This window comes from Oncorhynchus masou, chromosome 27 (assembly GCF_036934945.1).
Source record: "Oncorhynchus masou masou isolate Uvic2021 chromosome 27, UVic_Omas_1.1, whole genome shotgun sequence".
NCBI classification, from domain to species: Eukaryota; Metazoa; Chordata; class Actinopteri; order Salmoniformes; family Salmonidae; genus Oncorhynchus; species Oncorhynchus masou.
In genome coordinates, this window is record NC_088238.1 from 47,108,418 (window position 1) to 47,125,040 (window position 16,623).

Genomic DNA, 16,623 nt, shown 5'->3' on the forward strand with positions numbered 1-16,623 from the left:
CAGGGCCCCAAAACAGCAGAGAAGTTGAGCCTCGCGCTTGAATGCTCTTAGTTGTTGAGGATATTTACCCACTATGCGGTTTACTTTATGGATCTACGTCATATCGCGGAGTCTACCTTTAACCAATGAACCCCTCTTACAGTCCATTACCACATCAACACATGCGCTTGCTTCACTTCTCCGGCAGGTAGTCTAGGGTTTAAGAGCGTTGGGCCAGTAACTGAAAGGTCACTGGTTCAAGTCCCTGAGATTGCAAAAGGTGAAGAGGGAATTGGGTTAAATGGGGAAGACACATTTTGGTTGAATGCATTCATTTGTGCAACTGACTATGTATCCTCTTTCCCATCACACCAATACAAGACATGGCAGTTACAGTACACTATTTGGCTGATTGAACTTGAATGGGCCCAGATATGATCACACAGGGCTGGATGAACTCGAATGGGCCCAGATATGATCACACAGGCCTGGATGCCGGATGAAGGCAATACTGGGACGACAAAAATGAAGCTGATACATGACCTGCTAGCTAAATTATTAATCGTTTCATCTCCGCCGCTGCTAGGTAGACCTCCATTTTTGGCCATCTGAAATGACAGCTTCTTACTCTGTTGTCATTCAGACTGACAAATAGGCAACATGGAAGGGGCAACACTTTTTCTGTAATTCAACAGCATTTCAAGGCAGATTGAGAGGATAGCACTTGGCTTCGGACAGTGCGGGCCGTACTCGAACACCGGAAGGAAACGCAACAATGCAACTAGAGGTTTAATAATACTGTAACGTGTCACCAGTGTTCCCTCTAAGCTGCTCAATAACTGCCAGCCGGCACGAGATTGAACTTTACTAAAAATGTGCACCATCTTTCCTGGTTTTATACAGATACATTTTCACATCTACTGTGAAAACTGGGATTGAATCAACTTAATAACACTCCCTTTTAATGTAACAAACCAAATCTAACTTCAAGACTAAGTTGGTGGTTTTGATTTAGGCTGAGCCTGCTGAGGAGCCCATTGGCGTACCCTTGATCTATTTCATGGGCATAAGCGTTTTTTCCATCACCCTCTGTCAGTGTAGCTAGCCTAGATGCACATTTGAGATCACAGAGCAGAGCCGTGTGTAGCTGCGTGTGCACATTAGTTAGTGAGTTTCTAGCCCGGTTATAGCTAATTTGGGTCAGCAATGAGGGAGTGATTGCTTCCTGCAAGAGCACGGAACGTGCAGATATCTAACAGTCTTTACCAAGCGAGTCAGATAAAGAGCTTTTTTTTTGTCTTAAAGGGGCAGTGTCCTGTTTTGAGACAGGCTTGAATATGCAAATAAACCAAAAGGAAGAGAGTATGAATTTAATTTGGTAAAGTGGTTTCTTGCATCATATAACACAATACAATTTAATTTTCAGTTACCTACTTGGCCAATTGTTACAGATCATTTCTGAAATGTTATGAAGTGATTTGAGCTTTTAGACTAAAACATCAGCCCTAAAATTGTTAATGTCAAGCCATGCATAATGTTTTTAAAAAGCCTCATGGAATGTAGGCCGACATTGAACACCAAATATATGCTATTGTAGACTATATCATAGAAGACAGCAGCTATATGTGGAAATGTTTTGTTGATAGGCCACTATGATAGGTCTACATTATTCTCAAATAGCCGCAATAGCCTATAGCCAACGTCTGAAAGTGTAACTTAACACTAGAACCACCTGGCCCTACAGCCTATACGTACCTTATAGAGAAGGTTGAGAAAGTCCTACTGAAAAAGTCTAGAGCCTATTTTCGACACCACTTCCAGACTATGACGCATCAACATTCAGTCTAATCAACATATTTGATATATGCTATTGGAACAATAATCATTAGGTCGTGTTTAAGAATGTCTTGGGTAACATTAGAATACTAAAAAAATATTATTTAAAATAACATAATTGCATTTTCATTAGTTTAGGTTACTCTAGGCCCCTCAAACTCAACTCTGGACATTGAAGTCAGTCTCACTGCATTTTTTCCCTTGTACCCTTCTAATCAAGGATGATTTAAATCTGGGATACCAGGTGGGTGAAATTAATGATCAGGTAGAACACCAGCAGGCTCTGGGCTGCTGGCAAGAGCGGAATATATCTGCTCTAGCCTATAAGTAAAAAACTAAATCACAAAGAAATCCTTATAATTTTGTTTTGGAAGGTCTAAAGAAACATTGTGGAAATAAGAAAATCTATTTGAAAAATCAGGATAGCATATTATGATACCAATCTTTGCTTAGTAGCCAGAGCAATGCTGTCGTGCAAGTGCTGAATGGTAAGCGCTGATATTCTTCGAAAAAGTGATATTTAAAAATAGAGCTGCACCTTTTGAATTTTCAGAGTTATTTGACAAAGTGTCATAGAATGCAGAATATGCTCTTTCTGGTACTATATAGAACATTTTACCTGCATGTGACTCTGAAGGAGGATTTGATCAAGTGATGCTCCTTTCCCTGCATATGTCAATTCCAAGCTGTGGCCATTTCTTCATGTAAAATTTGACAACATAATATTTTCACTCATCAGACTATTGTAAAATCTAATTGGGTCTTTAGGCTAACTGTTATTATGTGTGAAATTAGTTTTGGTGTTGTTTAGTTCCTGTGTTGTTTAGGAGTAGTTTCGATGGGCCGGCTGTGCAGTCTGACTGGCATCGTTTGCTTCCGCTAGCTCATCAACATGGATAGAGTAAAATACATGTTTTGCAATTTTCGTTTTGCCTTACAATAAATATGATAAGTAATAGAATTATAGTAAATAAAACAGTCCCTTAACACAACTATTTACAAAGTAAAACGTAAAAGAAAATATCAACCCACAAAGTGCACGGTGAAATGATTTGCTAGAAACATGGGCGCCAACTCTGATAAATAGGCTTAACACACACTCATCATTAGACTATTGTTGTTCTAAATTAAAATCAACCTCTTCACTCTCTTTGCCATTCAGTAAGGCCTAATTTAATTTCAATTGTGAAGTTAAGTGCACAATTATTTCCTATTCAACTATTTATCATTCATTCAGCGAGGAGAGAGAGACTCATTAGCGCCTGGCCGGGTCCCAACGTCCTACAGCACATTGTCTTGGCGGGTTAAGTTGGGAAAAGGTGTGAGAAAATAAAACTGGCAAAAAGGATCTAAATACTTTTCTGTTTGTGATTTTACAAGTCTGACAAATGAGCAATGTAAAACAAACATTTAGGAAAAGTCAGGGAAGAGACAGGAAGTTGCTTTTCTTGGGGGGTGGGCGATTTTTTTATTTACAAAATCACAATGTCAGTGGCCGTTGGCCTATTGCGGTTCTCATTTTAAAGTGGGTACAGCGCAGCATTCACAGGTAACGCACGCCATATTTTGCACAAAATGCTTGCAAAATTAATGTTTCCACTCACAAGACTTGAAATCTGCTCAGTGCCGAACATTCTGTGTCACCTCGAACACGGACTAGCGATCAGAAATACATACCGAGTCCTGGAAAATATATTTATTTTCTTACATGAAATGGCCCTAGTGCAATATTCGCTCGTGTTTCAACCATATTAGGTGTCAGTAGCGTTATTAGACTACAGTCGCAGCTACAAGCTCAAATGCCTTGGCCGAGTATGTGCAATTACATCACACACCAACACGCTCTACCACAGTTATGGTGCCAAAAGAGGCTTTGAAAGAAAACAAATACAGATGGGTTAGCTGACGTTGTCACGGAAACGATGCCCACGCTTCAATGGGGCAGAAGTCCATGAGTTGTTTTGATTCTGGATGGCCAGATATCTAACAACACTACTTTCCATTCACAGTTTTTATGCGAGTAAAGTCATACTGTATATTTGAAGAAAATCCAGACTATTGTGATGGAAACAGGATGTTTTGGTCCAATTTTGCATTTGAGCTAAATAACCCTAACCCTTTTCCTAACATTAACCTAATTATCCTAACCCGATGCATAGGTTCTCCTAACCTGCTATGAAACGTAAAATCTGATGTTAATTTGACAAAAGCCTGATCCCTTCTAGCTATTAATGGCTACATATGATAAGTTATGAAGAACTTCACAGGGTGGTGAAAGTGCACGGTATGAGCTTGATGCTCCTTTCCCCAAAAATTTGAGGGTGTAATTCTGGTGACATGATGATCGATGCTTGACTGACGTTTGACAAATAAAATCAACATAAGCATTTTTGTTCAGACCTCAAAAGTGGTCTCCTGGTTTAAGCATTGGTGTGGAGTTAAAACATCCAATTGTGTTATTTTTCTATTAAAAAAAGTGTGATTTTTAAGACTGGGAAAAAAAGTTAAAAAATGGTAGGAAAAAAATGGAAAGCTCACAAAAATTACGTAATTTGGGAGAAAAAAATTACTGAAAAAGGCAACAACAAAATAATCCTGATTTTATAGAGCCCTACAAATGGCACCGTTCTATGGGCCCTGGTCAAAAGTAGTGCACCATATAGGGAATAGAGTGCCATTTGGGAAACAACCAGTGAGTGTTACTTTGGTGTTACTGAGACTTGACAATTCTCCCCGTGGCTCTTATCAATGGATAAGAGGAGATGATGTAAACGCATGCGCATATCAAAATCTTCCTAAGTAGTCATTATGAAATATGCTGAAAGCTGATTTTTTTTTTTAAGGGAAAGGGCTGTCATTTCTGGAGAATACTCAAGCCAGCAATCCTCCGACTATCTGCATGTTCTCCTCTCCAGTCATTTCAGGGTTCTGTTTTGCTATTTGAGCGTATCAATTTCCCCCATGTGCCGGCCTGACACTGCGTTGGCGGCAGCCTCCTCTGATCTTCTTGGTTACGACGCAAAGAGAATAGAAACCCAGGTAGCGATTTGTCTCCCAGCGTCTAGTGCATACCCGCATCGGTGACACTGATACACAGCAACTTGGCACATTAGTTTAGCTCAGAGACACTTTGGAGAGAGGGGGAGAGACGTTTAGGTTCTCTCGAGACAAGAGAACCTAAAGAGACTTAAAGTCACGCGTGAGGACATGAGGGGCTCCACGTATGCCAAGGTGTCTAAAAGCAGTTTATCTGTTGCAAAATGGACAGAGATGCTCTCAAAGTTATAACAAACTGTCATTATTAAATGTCAGCTAAATTATCAAGTGAATTATTTAGGGTGAAATGTGAGCTATGTGGCTTTTTGGTACGGCATTATATGAGTTCACCTCATGGTATATAATTTACAGTAGAATAGTATATACCCCAAAACTAGGGCTTTTAAAAAAATGAATAAATTCACTGTTCATACAGAGATATTGTCCCCAACAGCTAACACAATCTAACATTAGTCTAAGAATACTCTGGCAACGTAGACGAGACTAATTTCGGTAAACAGTTGAAAATAACAGATTGTGGAATCAATTGGAACATGCTGCTATTCAAGGAACAGAAACACTTATAACACACACTGTTTAACTCCTGAGCGAATTAGCCCCATAACAGCCTAAATGGAACTACGCGAGGGCATGTAACGAAAAACAATGCTTTTCATTATGTTCTCTTATTATGTACTCACTTAGAGATGTGACTAAGCAAAATCTCAGTGGCCATTTTGAATTTGTAAAGTGTGACACTTTCTCTCCTCAGTTAACAGGACAACCCATGGTCATGTTTTTATTGCTCAAATGAATATATTCCGATTCTAGGTAGAATATTGAGCTGTGTGATGCCCCAACCCCTCCAATTCTAGCTGAGCATGTCACGCCCTGTTCCCCCCCCCCCATCTCTCACAGCTGCGTATAATTGTTCCACCGGTGGCTAGAATTTTATTATTCACATGGTGCTGTGGCGACAGGCAGTGGCAGCTATCGTCTCAATCCATCACCAAGAAATGTGGCTCCTGCTACACACAAATGTCTAGTGTGTGTGTAAGTATACACTACCATCCAAAAGTTTGGGGTCATTTAGAAATGTCATTGTTTTCCATGAAAACATACATGAAATGAGTTGCAAAATGAATAGGAAATATAGTCAAGATGTTGACAAAGTTAGAAATAATGATTCTTAATTGAAATAATAATTGTGTCTACAAATCCTCCATTTGAAGAAATTACAGCCTTTCAGAACATTGGCATTCTAGTTTGTCAATTTGTTGAGGTAATTTGTTGAGATTTCACCCCATGCTTCCTGAAGCAAGTTGGATTGGCTTTAATGTTTTAATTTTACCTTTATTTAACTAGGCAAGTCAGTTAAGAACAAATTCTTATTTTCAATGACAGCCTAGGAACAGTGGGTTATCTGCCTTGTTCAGGTGCAGAACAACAGATTTTATTTTACCTTGTCAGCTCAGGGATTCGATCTTGCAACCTTTCGGTTACTAGTCCAACGCTCTAGCATCCTGGAGTCGACTCTTCACTGTTGACATTGAGACTGATGTTTTGCGGCTACTATTTAATGAAGCTGTCGGTTGAGGACTTGTGAGGCGTCTGTTTCTCAAACTAGACACACTAATGTACTTGTCCTCTTGCTCAGTTGTTCACCAGGGCCTCCCACTCCTCTTTCTATTCTGGTTAGGGACAGTTTGCGCTGGTCTGTGAAGGGAGTAGTACACAGTGTTGTGTGATCTTCAGTTTCTTAGCAATTTCTCGCATGCAATAGCCTTAATTTCTCAGAATGGACTGATGAGTTTCAGAAGAAAGTCCATTGTTTCTGGCCATTTTGAGCCTGTAATCGAACCCACAAATGCTGATGCTCCAGATACTCAACTAGTATAAAGAAGGCCAGTTTTATTGCTTCTTTAATCAGAACTGTTTTCAGCTGTGCTAACTTAATTGCAAAATGGTTTTCTAATGACCAATTAGCCTTTTAAAATGATAACCTTGGATTAGCTAAAACAAAGTGACATTGGAACACAGGAGTGATGGATGCTGATAATGGGCCTCTGAACACCTATGTAGATATTCCATATTTCCACCTACAATAGTAATTTACAACATTAACAATGTCTACACTGTATTTCTGATCAATTTTATGTTATTTTAAATGGACAAAAAAATAGGTTTTCTTTCAAAATCAAATACATAAGTGGCCCCAAACTTTTGAATGGTAGTGTATATGTTGTTACTCTAGGGGGTCGCAGGATCACATTCCCATGGCGTGACTCTCTATGTTTACCCCCACAGACCATCTTCGCCCAACAGGCAAAACCTTTAGGAACTGACTTACAGTATTTCTTCCTGCTCTAAGGAGATAGCTGACCAGTGACACCAGCTCGAAGGAAAAGGTTGAACTCTGACCTCTCAGGAGACACAACCAAGGTCATGTGGTGTGTCTATCAAAGGTTTCCCCATGATGTTGGGCGGGAAAACGCCCAACTCTTCTGTAACACAGGCAAACGATAAAGTATAGACTTTTATCTCTACTCTTAAATACATTTGAAATGACGACGTGTTACGTGAAGGTATTGTCAATAAATGTGTACTTTTATATATCTACTCTTCTAAATACATGTTAGTACATATTACATATCTGGTATCATTGTGTTCTAGAATGTAAGACAAACACTTTGGAAACAATTTCATATGTACAATAAGGGCCTAAGAGTCTTTTTTTAATGTCTTATTTACAAGTTACTCTGACTCAAAGCGGGATGGGGAACTCCCCATCTCCCTTGATGTCTGAGGCCATCGGATAAAGAGTCACACCCACCCTAATAAAAACTGCTCTCTGGCAGTTGGAAATTCAGTTGAAAACTCAGCCAAAAGACAGACGAATGGAGAATTGAATCGATTTGGAGGAGAAAGAGACTTGTCTTGCAGGAGGGAGAGAGGAAAGTAGGCATGACAAAGAATTGTCATTCTTGGACTGATACAGAACTCTAGGAAACGGCCTCTGAACTCAGAGACACGTCTTCCTCACGAAGAATCAGAGATGGAACGCTTACCAGGAATTAAGAACAATGGACAGACTTTGCTGAAGAACGAATGGCCCACAAGAGTGGGTTCTTGGGCATCTTCATAGCTTGTGTGCAACACAAAGCTGACTGCGCCAATAGACGGTACCGACGCAGGTCGACGAGAAAGACAGAGAGAGGAATCTGACCATTGATTCAGTAAATTACATTCTCTGTGTTTCCTTCTTGAATATTCGTCATTGCAAAATTATAATCTTAATAGATGAATCATAGTCTTTGTTTCGTTTCATTGTGTGTTTGTTTCTCTGGCGTAACAATAAATCCTATATTTATTAAATGTGGTTCTCTCTTGCTTTGACAAATGCTGGCTCTAATACAATTAAAGACCTTATGTATCCTTTAAGATTGTTGATATGAGACTTGATGAACGAAGGCTAAACTACTAATCAGAGTTTCAAGTTAATTGTTCCCTTTGAATTAAAACGATTAATGGTGCCCTTATACCACATTATTCATTTGAAACAGTAGGCGAATTAATGATTTAATGAAGTCAATTATCACCAATTATTAGACCCCTAAATTATTATACCACTAATGTTCCTACAGTGACATGTACGATAAACATTTTGTGAAAACCTTGGATGCTGTTTTTTTTTGGTATTTTTTTCCCCTCCAGATTGGCTACATATTTAGTGAGAGAGGAACAGTTTCTCTCTACTTCTGCTCTGTGTCATTGTTAGGACCGCTGGTTTATATTTCAGAGAGAAGTGCGAGAGCAAATCAAATCATTTCTCCAGTGTCTTCAGCGGGGAAACATAAGAACGCATGACAATTACATTCCCGACGGCTCCCTTTCTCGCTCCAGCTCCGTCTAGTGCCTCATCTCTCCATCTATTGCTCTCATGCTCAGTTGTACAGGAGTTGTGTAAATGCTGAAGACGCTAACCACAATGGCTTGACATTCACACAGCTATGGCTTGCATTTGCCACCGTTAGACATTTTGTTCAGGTCAGCAGAAGTTCTGCGTTAGAATAACCGTTCGGGAGTGACGAGGAGCATTAGTTATTGCAGCAGTTATTGCAATTATAACGACCACCGCAAACTGTTTTTATTCAATGAAATGAGTCAGCTGATTCAGTGCGGTTGTGTGAATTAACTTGAACAAATACACTTGGAAATAAACTAAATTTAGTGTCAAGATAGTTGTTCCTGGTCAGAAGAAAAACTCCTACGTTCCCTTGTTTTAGTCTACCAGATGTTTCTCGTTCAGGTCAGGTGTTCAGGAAACCCCTCTATCATGGGGTCATCTGGGCCAGAGTGCTGATCTAGGATCAGTTTTGCATGGAGAGGGAGGGCACCTGATCCTAGATCAGAACTCCTAATCTGAGATGCTGAGATGAATACAGACCCTGATTTAGAACGGCAGAAGAACTTCCACCATGCTCTCAAAAACCAAACAGAACGGCACAGCAGAACGTCACTACGTCTAGACAGCCGGTAAACAAATAAACACTAACAGCAGTGGACCACCCTGCCTACACAACAGCCATAGTGAACATATCACAACCATATTGGAATAGTTCAGATATGGCCGTCAGCCTGGTATTGTGTGCCATCAGAAGGTGCTGGTCGTATGGACGAGTACATGTTTAAACGAGCCATTATTTCAATACGTTGACTACAAGAAGTTAACACGTTATTGTTTCCCCAGTTACCGATTCTCGAGAATTGCTTCCCAAACTCGTCCTTAGGACCACCCTGACGTTTCACACATTTGTTCAATTGCAACCCCATTTGAATCTGGTGTGCCAGTACTGGAAAATATCAAATAAAGGAACACGCAGTGCTTGAGGAGAGATTTGAGCAACACTGCTTTAGAATGTACACCTTAGGAATGGGTGGGCATGGTTTAAATAACGGGGTTCTTATGGTCAACGTTATAATGGTATGGTTCTAAAACCGTGGTTCCATTTCTGGTAAATACTCACACTCGGTCCGTGCCATAGCTGCGGTAGTCCACAGCGGCAGACACGGCCACGATGAGCGCTGGCACACCGTAACCCACCAGGTAAAAGTAGCGTTTGCGCGAGTGCTCGCTCTCAAACACCTCCACCAGCATAATGTAGAGCTGCACGCCCTCCAAGAACATCCAGGTGAAGGCCGCCAGGAAGAAGAAGTGGAGCAGGGCAGCGAACACAGCACAGGCAATCTGAGGGGAAAGGTGACACGGTACAAGGTCAAAGGTCAAGTTCAAAACTTGAATGGGTTTGGCTTAGACACAGCAGAGCAAAAACCATATGCAGAACGCACACACATGGGCACACAGACACACACTACTTGTAACGACTGTAATTGATCAGATTATTGAAACAATTGGTCATACCCGGGGTACTTTGTTCAGTGGTCATTGAAATTGGTTCAATTAAACGACTGTCAGGACCAGTGGCCATCAATGCAATTCAGGAGAGAATGATCTTTAAAACTGCCCACTGAATCAAAACCATCACATCTTATGAGTAGAGGGCAAAAGCAGTGTGAAAACTCTAAGATAATATACATGTTGCTTAGTCATCCATACTCTAGGGTTCACATTTATGACAACAAGTGTGTGTGTGTGTGTCTGCCACTGTTCTAATTGTGCAACATTCCTTACCTTGGAAACTACAGCTCTCTCACACACACACACACACACACACACACACACACACACACACACACACACACACACACACACACACACACAAAGTGAGAACCTCAAACGACTTCTCTCACCCCCCCCTCCTGCGCCCTGTTGATAATGACGGTGTCCTTAGTGCAGAGCTCTAGCAGGTCAGCTCAGCTCTCTAAGTGACAATCCAGCGGCGGCCATTAAATGCAGGGGGGGGGTTGACATATTGATCGCCTAATCCAGATTACCCACAGCATTTAGAGATCAGTCTACTGCTCCACGACGGGAGGGCTATTTCAGTGGGGGGGTGGAAAGGGGAGGCTGGGGTGAGGGTGTGTGTGGTTCTTTGATAGAAACATTGGAGCTTGAGTTGTGTCAGGTGAAGTAACAGGGTAGAACTGGGGAGAACCAGGGGGACTGGGGAGTACCAAGAGAACCATGGGGAGAACTGAGAGAACCAGGGGGACCGAGAGAATCAGGGGGAGAACCAGGGGGAGAACCAGGGGGACTGGGGAGTACCAAGAGAACCATGGGGAGAACTGAGAGAACCAGGGGGACCGAGAGAATCAGGGGGAGAACCAGGGGGAGAACCAGGGGGACTGGGGAGTACCAAGAGAACCATGGGGAGAACTGAGAGAACCAGGGGGACCGAGAGAATCAGGGGGACTGGGGAGTACCAAGAGAACCATGGGGAGAACTGAGAGAACCAGGGGGACCGAGAGAATCAGGGGGAGAACCATGGGGAGAACCAGGGGGACTGAGGGGAGAGGCTAGATGAGGGCAAAGGTCAGGGTTTACTAGCAGAGGTATCCCATGGTTTTGATTATCATTGCTAGTTGAAAGGATACATGAAAGATGTTTGTTCGCTGAGCACATTTTATATTTCTCTCCTTTATACACGTGATTGACCTATACCATCAATACATTCTATACATTACATTCCAATAAATTGATGAACAACATTGTTATGAGTGGCACACACATATAACCGTGGATACTTAAAGCTTCAAAGCACTCAAGTTCTCATGTTCAGATGAGGCATTCGAATCGGAACAGACTAAGGAGTAATTATATTGGTTTTAAACTCTAGAAGAAACAGATACATTCAACTACCTGCAACCTTCACTTCTTTAAATTATGATAGCAGACATGAACCTGGAATCCTTGCTAATGTTGACTAGCACAAATATGATATAGCATCTACAGATGCATTGTACTTGAGCGGTTCACCCTTCAAATACACAGATGCCCTAGGAAGTGCATCGAGGTACACTCAAACCTTAATGTTCTGCTCAGACTACTGAATTGCTTTCTCGAGTGGAGCTGGCCCTCAAGAGACAAGAGAGCCATGGTGAAGCGCATGCTGAATGCTTAAGTATCCGACATGCTTTTGAAATATTTAACTGCAATAGGAAGATGTGAGCAAAACAGTTCATAAGGGTTAAGGTCAAAAGCTGATGGATTTACTAAATTCCTGTCTCAGCTTATGCTGGTTTTCTACTATAATTTCTAGAGTCTTACTAGGGTTGTTGTGTGAACAGAATAACTTGGAAGCAAAAGTTAAACATAAGGAATGAAACTGGTTATATGGTTAACTATCTAGCCGTTACCAGTGGACCAACTCTATTGAAGCCCTGGTTACCATAGTGGGACTCACTCGTTGTATAATAGGCAATTGGGCACAGAACCATGTCTAATTTGGACCTGAGGAACCAGGTGTGAAACCTCTCTGGCCAATCAGTAACACTAATGAATCAAACGCCAGGTTGAAATGAAAACATGTGGGCACTTTGGCCCTTCAAGCACTAGAGAGCTGACACCCTGGATGCATTTCAATAGTCTAACGTGGCTCCCTCTCCTCGCCTCCTTTCCCTGATCAGAACTGATTTGGGAGACCGGTGACAGATCCCAAATAGACTTTGTTGCCTTCACCTATCCTGCATGTTCAGAATAGAGCATATAAAGATGACAAGAAAAGGGAGCAACTTTAGACTACTGAGATGAAGCCCCCTGACACGCCTCCCTCTGTCAACCACTGGGACCTTCGGGGGCTTAAATACCAAAATGCATGAGACATGCTTGATGCAGGTGTGTGGTGAAGGCTATCACAAGTAGAAACCTCCCCAAATGGTCAGACAAACAGAGCAACGCCACCCTAGACCCGCCACTAACACACTGCTGCCATTGAAAACAGATTGAGTCGGCTGTGTTTGTTGAGCATCATCATCTGTCTGGCTTAGGAGTGTTCTTACTGGTTGGTCAGCTCGGTTGATCCCCACCAGGAAGAGGGACTCTGCAATGAAGAGGCTGATGCAAAGGTTCTTGTGGATGGTGTTGCGGTCGCTCTGGAGGCCCCGGAAGAAGCAGAAGGTGAACAGGCTGATGAGCAGGCAGACCAGGGAGAGCAGAATGCCAACCCATGTGATCACATCCAACAGCAGGTCATGGACCGGGTCAGTATTCTGGGAAAGGGTAAAAAAAAAAGGAAAGAAAGATTTTAAGTATTTTATTAGACATATTTAAAATACATATAGGAGTTGCCTCAACCATTTAAGTACCACAATAGATGCATTTAAATGACCAAGGCACAATCAAATCCACTGATTTATTTCCATTGTGGAAATATTTCCATTGAGGAAATGCATTAGATGAGATGCTGTAATTTCTCACAATTCTTTAGGGTATTTGTGTTGCAACATTCTAAAGACACTGTATTGAATCAAGATATCACTGGCCAAAATGATTGTTCAGATGACAATATGATTCCAATCTGTTTTAGTTAGATAATTAAAATAACTCATAACCTGTTTTTTTAGTTTTTTTATTGTATAACTTTAATTTGTTCATTACTTTAGTATATTTAGAAAACATTTGACTAACTCTATTTCTTGAACTGCATTATTGGTTAAGGGCTTGTAAGTAAACACTTGTATTGGGTGCATGTGACAAATACAATTTAATTTGATATGTTATATTCACTAATACACTCAAAACTAGATGAAACTGCTGTTCGGTAGGGCCACCCCTCAACCTCTCCAGGAAATTACATAGCTGTCACAGACAGGACCACAGATGGTGATGTGGAAATGGCATGGAAATGTGTCACCAAGGTTTTTTGGCAAGGTAACAAAATGAGCCACGTCATAGAAAGGGTCACAGGTGGCTGTGAAAGGCACTATAGGTAATTTATTCAACCGCACTACAGTCAATCAATGTCACTGCTTTTAGTCAATGGTTTTTTTAAAGGATAAATTCCCTAGCAATAAAAAAAGCACCCTTCTGATGGCAGATACCTGTATAAATACAGGTACAGGAAATAAACAGGCACTTTGCGGCAACAGCAACAATCAAAGGGAATTTACAGTAAATCATAAGTCTGTGCACTAAAGGACAACTTAAATGAACCACAAAAAAAGTAACACATTCTGAAATAGCAATTCTTTCAGTGTGACATTTTCCATGTATCATGTATCATGCCCTCTCAAATACATTCATATTGGTGCACAATCCCAACTGTATACCTGCCTAGACCATATGTGATCTGACTACGTATATTGTACTACATATAGTGCATTCGGAAAGTATTTAGACCCCTTGACTTCCTCCACATTTTGTTCCGTTACAGATTATTGTTTTTTGCATCAATCGACACACAATACCCCAAAATTGCAAAGAGAAAACAGGTTTAGACATTTTTGCAGAGGTATTACAAAAAAAAAAAAAACAGAAATACCTTATTTACATGTATTCACACTTTACTATGAGACTCGAAATTGAGCTCAGGTGTATCCTGTCTCCATTGATCATCCTGGAGATGTTTCTACAACTTGATTGGAGCCCACCTGTGGTAAATTCAATTGATTGGACATGATTTGGAAAGGCACACACCTGTCTATATAAGGTCCTGCAGTGCATGACTGAGCAAAAACCAAGTCAATTCGAAGTTATTGTCCATAGAGCTCAGAGACAGGATTCTGTCGAGGCACAGATCTGGGGAAGGGTACCAAAACATGTCTGCAGCATTGAAGGTCCCCAAGAACACAGTGGCCTCCATCATTCTTAAATGGAAGAAGTTTGGAACAACAAAAACTCTTCCTAGAGCTGGCCGTCCGGCCAAACTGAGCAATCGGGGGAGAAGGGCCTTGGTCAGCGAGGTGACCAAGAACCCAATGGTCACTCTGCCAGAGCTCCACAGTTCCTCTGTGGAGATGGTTGTCATTATGGAAGGTTCTCCCATCTCTCCAGCACTCCACCAATCAGGCCTTTATGGTAGAGTGGCCAGATGGAAGCCACTCCTCAGTAAAAGGCACATAACAGCCCACTTGGAGTTTGCCAAAAGCCATTTAAAGAACTCACACCATCAGAAACAAGATTCTCTGGTTTGACGAAACCAAGATTGAACTCTTTGGCCTGAATGCCAAGCGTCAGATCTGGAGGAAAACTTGCACCATCCCTATGATGATGCATGGTGGTGGCAGCATCATGCTGTGGGGTGTTTTTTTTCAGTGGCAGGGACTGTGAGACTAGTCAGGATTGAGGGAAAGATGATCGGAGCAAAGTACAGAGATATCCTTGATGGAAACTTGCTCCAGAGCAATCAGGACCTCAGCCTGTGATGAAGGTTCACCTTCCAACAGGACAACAACCCTAAGCACATAGCCAAGACAAGGCAGGACTGGCTTCGGGACAAGTCTCTGAAGAGCCCAGACCTGAACCCGATCGAACATATCTGGAGAGACCTGAAAATAGCTGTGCAGTGATACTCCCCATCCAACCTGACAGAGCTTGAGAGGATCTGCAGAGAATGGGGGAAACTCCCCAAATACAGGTGTGCCAAGCTTGTAGCGTCACTCAAGAAGACTTGAGGATGTATTCGTTGCCAAAGGTGCTTCAACAAAGTACTGAGTAAAAGGTCTGAATACCTATGTAAATGTCATATTTCTGTTTTGTATTTGTTTTTTTATACATTTGAAAAAAAATGTAAAAACCTGTTTTTACTTTGTCATTATGGGGTATTGTGTGTAGATTTATGAGGGGAAAAAAAAGATTTCAGACATTTTCGAATAAGGCTGTAACGTAACACAAAATGAGGAAAAAGTCAAGGGGTCTGAATACTTTCAGAATGCACTGTGTACTGTATATAGTAATGCTGTGCTATTTGAGATGAGATGCAAGACACATTTCCAGAAAGAGACAAAAAAAACAACAACATGTGCGTAGAGATTTGTGCTTACAACCTCATAAGGATAACATCCACACACAGAAGACACACCAAGTGATTTAAACACACTGTCCAAAAGCATGCAGTGCTTCTTGATTACCATAAAATTCCCTTCTAGCACCGTTTTTGCCCTCATCAATCAATTATGGCCTAATCAATACCACGCAGACCCCTTGTTTCATTAAGATGCAATACCCACGTTCTGCTTAGTCAGCACGTTTAGATGAGGACCTCATCCAAATTATATTGGTTATTAGTTTTTAAGGAATGCTGTGGATAGTTGGCAACTCAAGTACCAACCAAATACACACATGGATCTTGAAAACCACCTGCTCTGGGGGGGTGAAAGCTGATCTAGGATCAACTTCCTCTCCCTCAATCCTAACCATTAGTTGGTAGAAATGCAAAACTCACCCAAGATCAGCATCTAGGGGAAACGTCACCCTTCACCATTTGGCTCTAACATCATCATTTGTCACTAAAGTCATCATAACTCTCCAGGACACACACCTAAAATATATTCAAGATAAATGTGAAAACGTGATGCGTTCCCAAGAGACTAATACGTCTCTTATGTCTAGAAAACCAGGCAATTAAGCATCCGAGACATCGTGATTTATTAACATAACATATTTACTGCCAACCAAACACTGGTCAGCTTCAGACACTCCTCATTTCCCCACATAATTCTCTTCATTCTCCCACCAGTAAGCATTCACTTCAAGGGTTTGTTCAAAAATACTTCAAAGAAAACTTGTATCCGTGGTATCCGCCGTCAAACTGACTGCTGTCCCTGCTGGGCTCGATGTTTCCGGGACCCGACTACGCATGAGTAGTAATGAGG

General features: G+C 41.4%; 1 protein-coding gene across 11 annotated transcripts in view; it reads right to left on the reverse strand.

Annotated features, from left to right (window-relative positions):
• The window catches only part of LOC135516327 (adhesion G protein-coupled receptor L3-like), a 318,499-nt gene that overhangs the window by 28,851 nt on the left and 273,025 nt on the right, over positions 1-16,623 (reverse strand). For all 11 annotated transcript variants that reach the window (XM_064940528.1, XM_064940527.1, XM_064940520.1 and 8 more), the window contains 2 exons: positions 12,811-13,020; positions 9,879-10,099 (listed from right to left, as the gene is read on the reverse strand). In XM_064940528.1, the coding sequence (XP_064796600.1) occupies positions 9,879-10,099; positions 12,811-13,020 (431 nt within the window). The remainder of the gene's footprint in view (positions 1-9,878; positions 10,100-12,810; positions 13,021-16,623) is intronic.